Source organism: Clinocottus analis, unplaced genomic scaffold, assembly GCF_023055335.1.
Source record: "Clinocottus analis isolate CAN_PGR_092001 unplaced genomic scaffold, fCliAna1.0.p SCAF_4, whole genome shotgun sequence".
In the NCBI taxonomy this organism is placed as follows: domain Eukaryota; kingdom Metazoa; phylum Chordata; class Actinopteri; order Perciformes; family Cottidae; genus Clinocottus; species Clinocottus analis.
In genome coordinates, this window is record NW_027176153.1 from 20,057,500 (window position 1) to 20,071,938 (window position 14,439).

General features: G+C 42.6%; 1 protein-coding gene across 3 annotated transcripts; it reads left to right on the forward strand.

Moving 5' to 3' along the window:
- The first annotated feature begins 387 nt into the window (after positions 1-387).
- On the forward strand, positions 388-14,415 carry LOC137800065 (protein phosphatase 1 regulatory subunit 12B-like). 3 transcript variants are annotated; one of them, XR_011079495.1, is made up of 8 exons: positions 388-1,010; positions 5,386-5,402; positions 5,522-5,651; positions 7,737-7,841; positions 7,922-7,972; positions 8,137-8,187; positions 10,692-10,960; positions 12,374-12,456. XR_011079495.1 is itself a non-coding variant. In XM_068597073.1 (7 exons), the coding sequence occupies exons 1-7, from the start codon at positions 909-911 to the stop codon at positions 12,458-12,460; spliced, it is 543 nt and encodes a 180-aa protein (XP_068453174.1). In that variant the 5' UTR covers positions 388-908; the 3' UTR covers positions 12,461-14,415. The 3 variants fall into 3 exon arrangements, 2 of the variants coding, with proteins under 2 accessions (XP_068453174.1, XP_068453173.1); XM_068597073.1 differs by lacking the exon at positions 10,692-10,960 and having other exon boundaries at positions 12,374-14,415; XM_068597072.1 differs by lacking the exon at positions 12,374-12,456 and having other exon boundaries at positions 10,692-10,964.
- Positions 14,416-14,439: the final 24 nt, after the last annotated feature.

The following is a 14,439-nucleotide window of genomic DNA, read 5'->3' on the forward strand; positions in this document are numbered from 1 at the left end:
TAAATTCAACACATTTCGGTGTTGACGCTCTGACTAACAGCATCTCCCCTCTCCATCAGTTACTTGACTCTTCGCGGTTTGTCGACGGCTCCTCAGGTAAATACTGTGTTGACCTTCTACACAACTGCTGCATCTCCTCTCCTGCTTCGCCCTCTCCAACTCTGGCTTTGTGCTCCACCTCCCCTCCACCCCCTTATCCTTGTTCACATCAGTGGACAATTTTAGCCCTCGGTGCCGAGTCCAGCCATAGCAGAGCCTCTGGCAGATTGCCAACGCTGAAGAGAGCAGGGAGAAGCGAGGGGGGAGGGAGGATGGAGGGACTGGGAGGGCGACCAAGCAGCGAGAGGAAAAGGAGAGAGGGAGTGTAGAACTTTGGGAAAACACAGGCAGAGGCAGGAAAAACGGAGCAAACTTTTCTCTCCCGGCTGCAACCTTTTGGACAGATTTCATCAAAGACGTCAGTGTTGACAGAGAGCAGAGGCAGTAATGTGTTTGCTTTCCTAGATAAAGACTTATTTATCCTTTTTTTTTATCGTATCAGAGGATAATTTGTTAGTTGTTTTTTTTTTTTTTCATTTTTATCTGGTTGTCTGCTTCACTGTCTGGGCTTTTGAAGAAGGCGTGACCTCACATTAGGAATCCCTCCAAACTTAGCTTCAGATCTTTCCAGCTCACGGGAGGGTGAAGCTGGACTTACACACGCACACACGCATATACATTCACACATTCACACACACACACACACACACACTCACACCTGTTGTTGCTGAGGATTCCCCCGGGGAACGCAGTCATGGGCATCTGCGTCACCGTTGCTTGAGGGAATCTGTGCAGCTGCTATCTGCTGGTGGCCTCGGTGAATGTGACAGTAGAAGTTGATCTGCCGGTCCGGAGAAGAGGGGGGCGAGATGTCCACCTACTACCCGCGCACCAAGGACCTGACTCGCACCAGGAAGTCACTGACAGAGTCACCGCCGTCCTCTCCATCCCCTACAGACAAAAACTACAGAGTAAGACCAGCAACTTTGTTTTAAAAAAAAAAAAAGAAAAATGAACTTTTTTTAAATTTTAAACTTACGTGATTTCATCAATGTAGCAGGATGGATTCTTCTAATTTCACATCTCTATATCATTGCATGACAAATTTTATTGTTGGGAAGCCGTTAAAAAGTATTAATATTCATTTAGTTAGCCATCAAGTGACTTTGTGTATTCAAGTGGATATAATTGGTTGATTAATTGGTTAGTTGGTCTACAAAAAAAGGTTTTCCCAGCAGAAATAACACAAATTCTGTGATTTCAGCCTCTCAAATGTGAGGAACAGCTTCTTTGTTTTAGTTTATGATACTTTAAAAATGTAAAAACACCAACTGACATAGTTTTGGCGAAGCGATAACCCGGCAGATTAACTGATAATTGTTAAACATTCATCTGGACGCATGCAGTTGTGAGAGGGTTCATACAAGCAAGAAAATGTGTCAACTTTTGATGAACAGGAAAAGAGTTAGTCCCTAATTTCAACATGATTATGTGCATCTGCATGAACAATCCACCACTCCTGAGTCACCGAATGAGTTTATTACAGTGTTGACATAACTTGTGAAGCACTCAGCAGCTCAGTTTATTTGATTAACTGTGAAAGAGTCTTGCCACATTTTCTGGAAGAGACGTTTGGACTGGAACATTTCTTCTGTAATTTCCTGTTTTTTTTCTTCTTCCTTTTCTGTGTAAGTGGCTTATTCTCTTGGGCGTTGTTTGACTGTTGTGTTTATGGCAGTGCAGCAGAGTGAGCTGCACTGTCACAGCCACATTTAAAGGGCCAGAGAGAAATATGAAGCAGCGTTAGAGACACTCACATTTACTCGTCAACGACATGAAAAGGTACTGAAGGTATCCATGGTGAAACTCTGGCAGTCTTTTCCCTATGACATCAGCCCAAATCTAAATGGGTTTGACTTTTCACGAGAGAGAAAATGCATTTCAGAGGAGGGTTGGAATCATCTTGATGGAGTATTTTTAGCTCTTGTCACAATGTTTTGATGAGAACCTTGTCCTCTTTAGTAAAGTTCAGTGGGCGTTACAGCTTTGAGCAAAAGGAAGTAGGATGAGCAGGAACATATTATATTGGTTGACATGCCAGTGGTCTTCAGTGGTGGAAAGTAACTAAGTACATTCTCTCAATTGTGTAAAAATAACCACAGCATATCTGTACTTTACACATTTCCATTTAATGCTACTTAAACCTTCCATTCAATTACATTTCATGGTGGAATATAGTACTTTCTGAACAGCGATAGTCGCTAGTTTATTTTTAAATCAAAGAAAACATTTTATACGTTTCTGAAATCTAACACTAAACTAAGTTTAAACCATTGCCTCCCCATGTTTGGCCTGATGCTTTCTACACTGAAAAAAAAACAGTTAAGGTGTCCAGGTATAAAAGGTATGAAATATATTTGTTGTGCTTGATAGACGCAGACGAAGGAAAACAACTGAAGAAGAGTAGATTACAGCTAAACAAAACGCCATGTGGAGACACACTGGTACGTAGTTAATGTCTGATTGGGGAAGTGACAACAGGTGAAGAGGAGAGCAGCGCTAACGAGGGACAGGTGAAACCAATCAGGTGAAACTAATCAGGGCGAGGCCGACGACGTCCAACACTGGCGGGAAAAACATGTTCTCTGGAATGAAAAGTGACGTTATCTGGAATGAAAGAAGAGACGATGAAGAAAAAAAACAGTAAATTATGAATAAATCACCAGTTACAAAGAAAACATAGAGAAAACTTCTCAGATGAAAGTACAAAAATTAACAAGAGCCACCTGAACCAACTACAACAGTAAAATCCTCCTTACACATTGATGCATTAACAAGCTGACCGTTCAATGCAAGTCAATAACAGACATTTATTTCCTTTTATTTTGGATACTAAATACTGTAAAGGATGTTTTCTTGTAGTTGATCAGTACTTGTATCAGTACTTTTACTTGAAGGAGAGCATCTAAGTACTAAGATGTGATTCATTTTGAGTCCGTGCTCACATGCTCTGTAAAGAGTTAATAGAAATGAGCAAAGGTGAGTGAATGTGGAAGAAAAGTCTTTTATGGTTGTGTGTGCAGCGTTCCATCGGAGGGGGTGAAGAGAGAATGTGTGTGTGTGTGTGTGTGTGTGTGTGTGTGTGTGTGTGGCTCAGATTTTCCTACAGCAAAATCCAGTCCGCTCTGTCGGAGTGATGCTGTGACAGAGCGAGGGGAGGAGATGAGCGGGGAGAGTGAAGACTCTCCTTAATGATGATTTCATTGGCTCCGGCAGGCTGCTGTTAACATTATCGTTTATGTAATGTAGCAGTGAGCTCGTGCAGGAAGCTCTCCTCCAACACCCCCCCTGGTGTGTGTGATGTTGTTGGTCCTGGCAAACCATAAAAATGGAGGCAGATGTGTTTACAGAGCGCCCGTGGTTCAAGCATGCAAGTTTCCATCAGTCTGACACCCTGTTGTTTTTCTCCCCCCCTCCCACCACCTTCCAACACACACACACACACACACACAATTTGATTGTCTCATTTGATTGTCTCTGTTGCATCTGCTTAGAGCCACATGTGCTACTTCTGACTCCCTCTGTTTCTCCTAACAAGGGAAGCACATTAAAGCTGCTATCACAAGAAGAGTTTCAGCTATGATTCAGTGTCTGGCTGGGGTTCAACTATACCAAAAAAGGACCTTGATGTACAGGAGATGCATGTAAAAGTGTAGTGTAAGAATGCCTTCTTTTACTAAGACTCGCGTCCTGTGCGTCCCCACTGGGTTCGCTTTGGATGTCACTGGAATTAGGTTTAAAAAAATAGAAAAAAAAATCTAATTTCACCAATTTGCTAATCCTGTAGTGTGAAATAGCTTTGCGTATACAGTCGGGAACTTTTAATCTTGAAAGAGTTTGGTGAAGCAGACATCACGGTGATTTATTCCAAAAAATCAGAGGGGTGAAATCATGACAGTTGATTAATGAATGAGCACCAAATGGGATCGAGGAATATCCTCGGCATCGCACGAAGTGATTGGAGTTTAGTGGGAGCGCTTCGTGGCTCCATGCTTGGCCCTTTTTTCCATCCTCAGGTCACAGAGGTCTGTTTTTTTTCCTGGGTAGCTCTGCTTAAGCACATGACCACATAAGGACAGGCAGCGCTGGCTCAGTTATGTAAACACTTGCTGAGGAACAGCTCCTTTGACACTGCATGAAATACCCCCCCTAGTCTGCAAATGCAAGTCCAGGAATATCTGTTTGCTCTGTTCCGTTTGACACAAATTGTCCTCCTATAAAGAGGATTACTTTAATGCCACAGTCCACATCTGCTTCTTGTCTCAAGCAGCTTGGATCACCAGCACCACACAAGACGTTTATTGACGTTCATTTCGAAAACGGAGGTGTTCAAAGCCCTTATTTCCTGACAAGGCAGCATCTCCAAATCTGTTAATTTAGCAGTAAAGTTGACAAGAGGACATTCAAACACGGCATTGATCTTCTCTCGTCCATCTGTGTCTCTTTTGTGTCTCGTTTACTGATAAACACCTCCAGTTATACATGTGCCACGTATTATTACCAGCCGATGGCAGTGAGGTATCTATTTGTTGGAAGCAGAAACCGGTCTATATAGATACATATTTTGATAAAGTACCCTTGCGTACGGTGTATATAGTTCACGACATGTATATTATAGCACAGGGAGGCACGAGACATACACTGCACCCACCAGCTAATAAATCATAAGCATATCTTTGAGGTAAAACAATTTCTGAAAATAGACCTGAGTGAAATACAACCAACTCCTCTGAGTGGAGCACACTACCCAGACTCCTTGGTGAAGGGGAAACAAATTCGGTATGTGATCACAACAGGCAGAATAAGCACAACGTGGCCGCCGCGTAGACCGGTCAGGTCATAGCGAACCACATGCCAGGGCCGCATGCCTTCAGTCTGTTATCCCACACACACACACACAAGGAGATATACGTCGCTTCTGACGTCACAACGTCATCTTTGTGCTACGGGCATTTGCCTGGCAGCCGCCCGGTGAGGGCTGACCTACGTGAACCTGGTTAGTGCAGAGTTTGGCTGAATTATATCTCCCTTCTGCATGCATTTCCTCCCCCTGGGAACTTCAGGTCTCTGAACACGCTGAGATAATTCACTTGGAAGTTTTGTTTTTCCTCTGTTGTCGTCTCAAAATGGAAAATATTTCACCGCCAAGCCTCTAGTTGATCTTATCAAACAAATACATCTGGATCTAATCTAACCCCTTTATTTATTTATTTTTTTACACTGTGTTGTTCCCATGCTGAAAAAGTGAGTGATCAAACTAACATGGTGCGTTTGTTTGTTTTGCAGCATGACAGATTGTCAAGGTGAGGATTTATCTTTCTTTTTTTTTTAATCTCCTGTAATATAGAACTGTATCGGAGAAAGATCAAACAATAAGTGCCCTAAATAAAGTGGCAGCCTGTACTGAATGTGTTACTTTCAGATACGACTCCAGCGGGGAGAGTGCGACAGACAAACCGTCGGGCCGCGCCAGCTCTTACACTCGGAGGGAGACGAGGCTCGCCGCTCTGAGCAGACAGGAGCAAGACTCCACTCCCAAAGACTATAAGAAGGTAGTAAGTTACTCTAACCTCGGTTTAAACAAGCAAAATCCCTCCAGAATGATTCATGTGGTGCAGAAAGCCGGCGGATCAGCAGGCAGATTTATCTATTTTAATAACATTCCAATGAGGGCAAGTAGATGGAGGACTTATGATAATAAAGCAGCCTATTGAATATCAGAATGAACATTCACTAGAGTTATTTGAAAAAAAAAAAAGAAGTTTTATATGCAACATGAAGTGTTCATAATTTAAATTAATGTTATCGAGAAGATCATCATGATATTCCCAGTCATATAAATGATGGTGACTAGCGATGTTTGTGTGGGTTTTATTCAATCATTATAATACAAGTTTATTCTATATAATATACAAAAACAGACTGAAAAGGTATAGATAGAAGCAACAAAATAAAATGCTTATACAATCCTATCCTAAATTATTATCAATTAAATCAGATAATTAGAGATAGAGATAGATATCTATCTTCCATATAGAAACATTTCACTCACACCTCTAACAAACGTTCAAGATGTGGGGAAGGACGGGGACTAAGTGTCCGTGCCAAACAAATAGAAATTAATCCAACAGAACTATGCCACGCTAATTCCTACCTCTGAGGACACAACACACGAAGGCTTAAGTTGCTTATCTAAAATTAGCTTCCCCCGTAACAAATACAGGGGTGGCCTTGTCTGATAATCCCAGGGTCTCTAGACGAAAGTGAACCATGGGCGTGTAAAAAGGTAAACGGTACCCCGACTCCCCACCGGGCCTCAAACTCCCACTAGAAACCTTCTTAACTGGTTTGTTTGCAGCAGCTCATGCGGGCAGAGAACAAAAAAAGGGAACTTGATCTCCTCGGGCTTTCTCCTTTTATTGTTGTTTTTGTTGGCCAGCTCCAAGTCTGTGGAAACCAATCAGCAGCATTACTGGCCTGCACAGGTGGAAACCAATCATCCTGTTAGCACCTGGAGAGAAGGCAGGCGAGGGAGAGAGAAAGAAAGGCAGCAGGGAAGAAACACAAATACACACAGGCACTTTGCCACTGCCTGGCATGCAACAAGGCTATGGCGGATTTAGACATTGCTCTGTTTATGTAAATGATTGGTTTTTACCAATGACTGAAAGCAGGTTTTGGATGATATTTAAGATAGATCAAGACATTGGATGGATTTCTGCATTACTGTATGTATTTGGCACAAAGAGTGTTTAATATTAAGTAAATAAATAGCTATGTACTTGTTTAGTAAGATGTCAATCAAACACATTTAGCTTACAAAGGCTGTGGCTAACTTGCTAAAGGCAGAAGCTAGCAGGTTACTTTTTAGTCACAGTTACCTCTGCAGGGTTTTGAGTCTGAAGTTCCTCAGAGGAAGACGCGCAACTCTTTGAAGAACAGAACACATTGTTTCTAGCCAACAATAGCGCGCTAACAATTGGTCTTCATGTTGATGCAGCCTAGCAAGTCAACTGGCTAGCCGGCTAGCTATACGGTGGAGTGGCTATCACTGCTTAGGTGCTTCCATTGGTTGGGTTTTAAGTAATATCTATATCTATATATATATATGTATATATATATATATATATATGTATATATATGTATATATATGTATATATGTATATATATATATATATATATATATATATATATATATATATATATATATATATATATATATATATATATATATATATATATTGATCTTCTTGTGCTGGCCATGGTGACTGACTTAAAAAAGTAACTTGCTTTTGCTTTAAGCTAGCTTCTAACTAACTGACTAATAAAATAGATTTCCAATAAAACAATTTTTATTATGGAAGCAAGAATGATACAATTACACAAGATGCTCAGTTTTCATAGCATATGTATATATATTTTTTACATATGCCTAGATATATATTGTGTTTATTTTATACTAAACATGTGTTTTTTAAACCACAGTACTGTGGTTGAAAACATTTCCTTACTTTTTGTTGACTCTCCTTTTGTTTGGTTACACTGCTTAATGTGTTATTTAATTTAATATAATTTAACAAGACCAGAATCTCTTGAATGAAGCCGTTTCTCAATTGTCACTATATGTTTACTTTCAGATGTATGCAGAAGCTCTGCATGAGAACGAGAAGCTCAAGTCCAGGTTGCATGACAGCAAATACGAACTGGTCAAGATCCGCTCCCAGCTGGAGAAAGTAACCCAGGTACAGAAAACCCAAAGAATAAATACTATGAATATCATTCTCCAAAATACTTACAATAACAGCATCATTGTAACTTCTAGAGGCACGAGAGAATATCAGAAAGATCTACAGTACTTGACTCTGAGAAAAGGGTAAGTGTTTTTCAATTTGGGTATTTTATTTTGGTTTAATGTCCATCTCCTTTCTTGGTCTTTCGCTTCTATTTTTCCTGCTTCTGTCCCCCCCCCCCCCCCCCCCCCCCCCCTCCCTCCAAGGAAGTATATTTATTTCAGTTGTTTGTTTTTTCTATTCACAGGAAAAACAAGCTCTTGAGAAAAGAGTGTCAAACATGGAGGATGATTTGAAGGTCAGTGCACGCAAGAATGAATTGTGCACACTCACTCTGGGTTTAAATAGCATATTTTCTCTCGTATAAAAGTTGTGCGTCATTTATCTCAGATGTTGGGTTTTTTTTGCCCCTAACACTGCAATAACACTAACAGTACTTGAAGGTACACACCTCCAGCCAAGCCCCCGTTACCCATGCTAAATCAAGCACGCCTAAAGTGTTTTCACGGAGCAAAATACACACACACATATATACATAGCCAACACATTCTCACTCCGGGGTTGTTGTTAGCCAGGTGGGTTTGAAGTCAAGGAGAGGGAAGGTTAATGCTTTGGGCTCATTACGCACAGTGTTCTGCTGGGCCACTTCCTGCCATGCTGGGGAGGAGCCAGCGCTTGCTGCTCCCCTGCTCCACTTATCCCACTGTTGGGGTGAACATTGTGACCTAGTTCTAGCTGAATACCAAACCCCCGTCCAAGAGCAAAAGCCCTGCTTTTGTGAGACATTCCTGCACTGCGCTGCGCGTATTCTGCTTCACAAAAGCAAGAATGGGCCGAGCAGCAGAGAGATTTCATAGAGTCGGCGTGGCCTGCACTGTGTGTGTGAGTGTGTAGTTTGAGCGAGCAATCACAAATGACACAATAGGATAACAATTTGATTGTAATGGCAGTGCTATCTTTCTCAAACAGATAAAAATCCCGGTTCGGCTCTGAGAGCGTATAATATGCAGCGAGTGACAGGGACGTTATGAATAGAGCACTTACAGCCGTGTGGTATGTCAGCAGCTAATGTTTGACCTCCTCATTGTCGTGGTTCCCTCAGCAGGACGCGCCGCTGCGGTTCCGCTGTGGGTACCAGCCCTGAGAGCAGGTTGCCTCAGGGAAGAGGGAGGGGGGGGGAGGGATGGTGAGTGGTCGCTACGACGCGGGAAAAAAAGTGATTGCCTGTCACCTCACATGTCAGAGACTCTGGGCATGTTTACACGTGTGGACGCACTTCGACATCACGCGATGTACACGGAGGGCACAGGCACGCATTTGTTTCTTGATGCAGTCGTTGGTTTGTCACTCGCTCACAAAGTCACTTTTGTTCACGTTTAGCAAGTTGCCGCTCAGCCTGTGCAAAGATTGGTGCCAACCTGTGCCACCTACCGGAAAGGGAGCGATAAGAACCAACACATGCAGATCCAGACGCGGCAGTGTTGTCTTCCAGTAGCAGCTGCTGTCATTTGAACACACGCACCACCTCGTGTGAGCGTTACAACTGCTGCTGTTTAGGTATGAACACGACTGCAGTTGTGACGCTCTCTGCAGGCGACAGAAGTGTCAACACTGCAAAAGCTACAACACTCCTTCCCAATAGACGGTGCACGTAGGCGTGCGGCTTCATATCCAGTAGAGAGGCACAGGTCGGCTTAGACCTCTTTAGGCCTGATCCCGCTGGTCTGGAGCTCACCGGGCCTGGTCTCAGGTGCTTTTCATCCTTTTTTTTTTTTTTTTTGACGGCCGTATCTTCAATCGTGTCTGATTTACTTTCCCGGGTCTCACATTTCACACGGAAAGCTGAATTATTCCTCTGACAGTTCATTTATATTAACTGTGTTGAATTATCTGCAGGACTGGCGAGATCTAATTTAATATCAAAGAGCTCCATTTTTTAAGAGAGCGTAATGAATTCATTCAAATATTCTCGCCTCCCTCTGTCCTTCTCCTCTCACTCGCCAAGGGCACCTCTCCAGAAACTGCACCTTCTTGTTTTCCGATAGCAAGAGAACGTTGTATGCATGAACTGTTGCGTTCCAAGCGCGGGTTACAGCTTCACGTTTCTTTCATGAATGTGTTATAATGTTGAAAGAAGCAGCTGGATGTCCTTCTTAAACCTCAACGTTGGACATATTCACGTCTACACACTTGTGTTTGGGTAGCCTGAAACACGACTCGTGCTCTGTGTGTGTGTGTGTGTGTGTGTGTGTGTGTGTGTGTTATGTGGTTTGCCCTCAGGAATTGTGTCAAACCACAGATGTTTCTGTTGAACCACATTGAGGTTCACCTCAAAAAGTCAGGCCAAGAAGAGAAGAAAGGGAAATGAATCATTTCTTTTTTCCTTTGACTCAAAACTGGCAAGGCTCTGTTTGAAATGGGGGGGAATTTAAATTATCTTAATTCCTTTCATGCATTTTTAATCCCTCTCCTCTACAAAGCTATGCATAAAACGCTTCGACCACTCGCCGTCCTCCACATTACAGCCCAGGTTTGACGAGCACAAGCCCAAAAAGAGAACTGTCTTCCTTTTGCTTGTTGCAGCTTTTTCTTTTTCTTCCTCCTGTTGTGTAAATATTCGTTTTTATATAAGTTTAGCTTGACGAGTCCGTCAGATCTGTTGTTCTTCCCCTCTGTCTGTGTGGGTGAGTGGATATGTGCACAGCCTCTGTATGAGTCCTCCTCTTTGCACACGGCCTCCTTCCTGCATGCTTTCTCTCTGTCTGCCCCTCTCTGTATCTCTCTCTCTCCTCCTCTGTGCAGGCTTTCCCCGCTCTGGCTCAGGTCCAGACCTTGCGGAGGGTGAACCAGTGTCTCCTGGCTGAGAACAGAGCCATGCTGCGCGTCCTCGCCCGCCTCTCTGAGACGGCGTCCATGCCGGAGACAGAGGACCTCTGATCCTCTGACATCATCTGTCCTCCTTTTTCATCCTCCTCGCCCCTCCCTCCTTCCTCCTCTTCACTTCTCAGACACATAACTTCTACACTGCTCTCTCCTTCTGGTGCCTCGTCCTCTGCTGTGTTTCCTCTCAGGCAGGTCCTGCACCCTCCAGATGCTCGCTTCCTCTCCCCTCACTGCGAAGTATATTCCTTTTTGCACTCTTTTTAACCCAATTTCCTTCATGGCCATCAGAGGCCAATCCTGCTGCCAAAAAAAACAACATTTCACATAAGCCTCCTTTTGAAGTGTGTAAACTAAGTTGAAAACTGTGGAACCAATTTTGGGCTCCAGACCTCCTTTTCCCCTGTGTTTTGAGTCGTCGTAGGAACCCCAAATTAATTCCAATACTTGTGTTAATCGTATGTATTTATCCAGCAAAGTCTTGGGGAAAAAAATGTAGATCTACAAAAAAAAATCACTTGATCGTAACTATGAACATCCAGCATGATATGAGCCAGATTCCCCAAAAATGCCTCCTGGAGCGGTCAATAAGACACCTTTTTGGAAAGATTAGGACCTAAAGAATCAGAATCTGCAACAACAATCACAATAAACCAAAGTCTTGGCCTGTTAGGAAGGAGTTTCAGTCAAAAAACTGTGTCGTTCGGTTCAAAAATGGAAAAATTACGTAATTTATGCCAAAAGATTGTCTGAATGGGGCATGCTGGGACTTAAAATGGGTGCAGGAGGATTTTTTTTGCACGCAGCGTCCAAAATATTAAGTTGCATCCATGTTGCACGAGGCTTCAGGAGTCAATACCATAAAAAGAATAAACATGCTTAAAGTGGCTATTGATCCTGGAATCTGCTGCGTGTAATCAATGCAAAGTGGTCTGCACATGGAAATAGCCATTCTCGTCAATTTTTCGACGGAAATGAAACTTGCGAGATCGTTAGCATTCAAAATGAGTCCTGAGCCATCGGGCGCGTCTCGGTTCGTGTTTCCCAAAAAATATCAAATGCATTCCCATCACGATGGGATTTACATAAACAGGAATCATTGAATTTGACGGAAAAAAACCTGCTAAACTACAAAAGAAAAAGGGGATCTGAGGATGTGATTTGCAACAGGTCGTGGACGTGTTGCCTTGGGACTTTGCTCATTCACCAGATTTCAGTAGTATGTTTCACTTAGAGAGCAGAGGGCTGTTTGTCTCCAGTAGAGGGGAAATACTTTGGCAAAGAAGAGGGGATATTTTTAGTCATCGCTCCTCATGAGAGACATGACCTAGATTTAGAAATTGACCCTCTCTCAGTTTCTCTCTCTTCGACGTCGGTCTCTTTCGCTTCTCCCACGCGCAACACGTCGTCCAAGTCGCTCTTCACTTGCATGAATAAGTAGCGTGAAAGCATGTTCTTACTGACTGAAAGAGCACTTTTTAGTCCACTTGTTGTTTGTGGTGATTGTAGATGCGACAAGCGTCACGGTGTCCAGTACATTGACGTGTGTTCATGCTAACATGTTCTCATGTAACGCGGTTCCTTCTGCCGCCCCCCCCCCTCAGGTCCTCACAGAGCTCAAGTCAGACAACCAGAGGCTGAAGGATGAGAACGGGGCTCTCATTCGAGTCATCAGCAAACTGTCCAAATGAAAAGACGTCTGAAGCTCCCGTCCCGCGCCCGTGGACGCTCTCGACCCTGACGGCAGTGTCATCGTCCACGTTGTCCCAAGTTCACGACTGAAGGCTGCTTCGCAGAAATGAAATCCTTTTTTGGGGGGGACTTGGGAAGCTCCCAAGAGAGAGCGACGTGATGCTGGGCGTGATTAGTTGTTTTTCACATTAATAATAGGGACCAGTTGTGCTGTCTGATTAACCTGCAGAGTTCAAACTAAACCAGGAGGTTTGCATGAAGGTACCGTTTCTAATTTTATAACCACACGCCGCACTGAGACGTCACGTTTGTTGCCACAATGTTCACTGCAAAACAATGTTTTAATATTGTCTTAATTCAGTCATGAATGGAGATATGATCGTTATGATTTGAATCAGCATTTTTAAGCACAAAGGTAATATGAGGCCCAAACAAACAGGAGCACAACATATTAATATGAAATTAGTATAACATGTTTATCTAAGATGTTATATGAAGTCAATCTGTTTGATTTAGTGTGTATGCTTTGTTAAAGGCATTGGGGCTTAAGAAGATGCACATGTTGGTGTGTTTTTGTCTTGATTGACAACTTTCTCAGGTCTGTTACTCACCTGCTCACCTTACAACACTTCTTAAATTAGAAATTCATAAATCCAATTCATGTAAACTGTTCAAAACTTCCCTTTACAAAGCATTTCCAATTGGATTGATACCTTTTTTTTTTTCACGACGTTTCAGTCAAATGTGCTTTTATGACATGTCGCCACTGTATTTGATATTGTCAGCCGACCATATGTTCCGTCTTTCTTCCTTTCAGTTTCCATGATAACGTACTTCACGTTATCGGTTCTTTGTGTGGTTTCAGTTGCATCGCAGCTTCAATACGAGTAGCTGGTTAAAGTGTCCTTTCTTCTGTAATAGAGATATATTTATTTATTTATGCATTTCTTCAATCTAATCTTTATACTTTTTGTTTACTAAATTTTCAACGGCATACATACATTTTCAGTTTGGTGATTGAAAAGACGCCAAAATCTTCCACCGGCTGAGGCGCCGTAAACCACTGCTGACATCTTAACCTCCACAATATTGTGTTTTTAATAATGAATAAATATCAAGCACAAAACAAGGTTCTGAGGAATAAACTGCACTTTTCATTACTTGTGGTGTAGATGACGTAGATTTTGTGTTTTGATATCGTCACGATAAAGTTAAATTAAAAGTTATTACCTAAATGCAGTTGCAAAGATTATGCAGTTTATTACTGAAGGTGCACCTGGCTCCATCTAACGCGACCCAATACGACAGCGCTGCAATAAATCCCATCTGTTTAGTTTTGATCATTGAGGCCATAATATCTGCATCGTGTTGCATGATAGTGAAATTGTTAACGAGTCAGTCGACTTAACAAGAAGTACAAATAAAACCATGGACGAGGCTGCTGGTTCTTCATGGAGCTCACCTTCACTTTAGTCTAAAAAAAAAAAGGTTTTATTGATCATATTTAATGTATAAAACTGCCAGACTCCGCTTGTATTGTGTTCCTTTAGCTGTCGCGTTGCTACCAGGGATCAATGACACATGAACAACGTTGAATATCCGCCTTCTCTTGAGTTGCCCGACGTCCTCGGGCGTTTGACGTATATTCCTTGACAGACGTGAGGGTTCAGAAGTCCAACCGGGGAACTGCGACGTTATCTTCCCGCATCCGGTAATTTACTCCAAACTCCAAAATGAGGCACAGCAATCCTCCACACATGCTGCAGCTGTATCAAAGTGTGCAGCGTCTCGTCTCGAAAGTGTTTGCAATGTGTTGATGACGGCTTAATGTGCGCACGTGGGTTCACTCACTTTGCTTAATAAACTGTAAAGGATCGGCGACGTGTCTCAGTGTGACATTAATGTGTCGAGAGAGATCATCAAGAAACACTTCTTGCGTATTGAACACAAACAAATCATGGTAATTAAAAGGCCTTTA

Coding starts and splice junctions, on each gene's coding strand:
- LOC137800065 (XM_068597072.1), top strand. CDS start 909: ATGTCCACCTACTACCCGCGCACCAAGGACCTGACTCGCACCAGGAAG. Junction 7,842..7,921: donor AGCTGGAGAAAGTAACCCAG/GTACAGAAAACC, acceptor TGTAACTTCTAG/AGGCACGAGAGAATATCAGA. Junction 7,973..8,136: donor TACTTGACTCTGAGAAAAGG/GTAAGTGTTTTT, acceptor TTCTATTCACAG/GAAAAACAAGCTCTTGAGAA.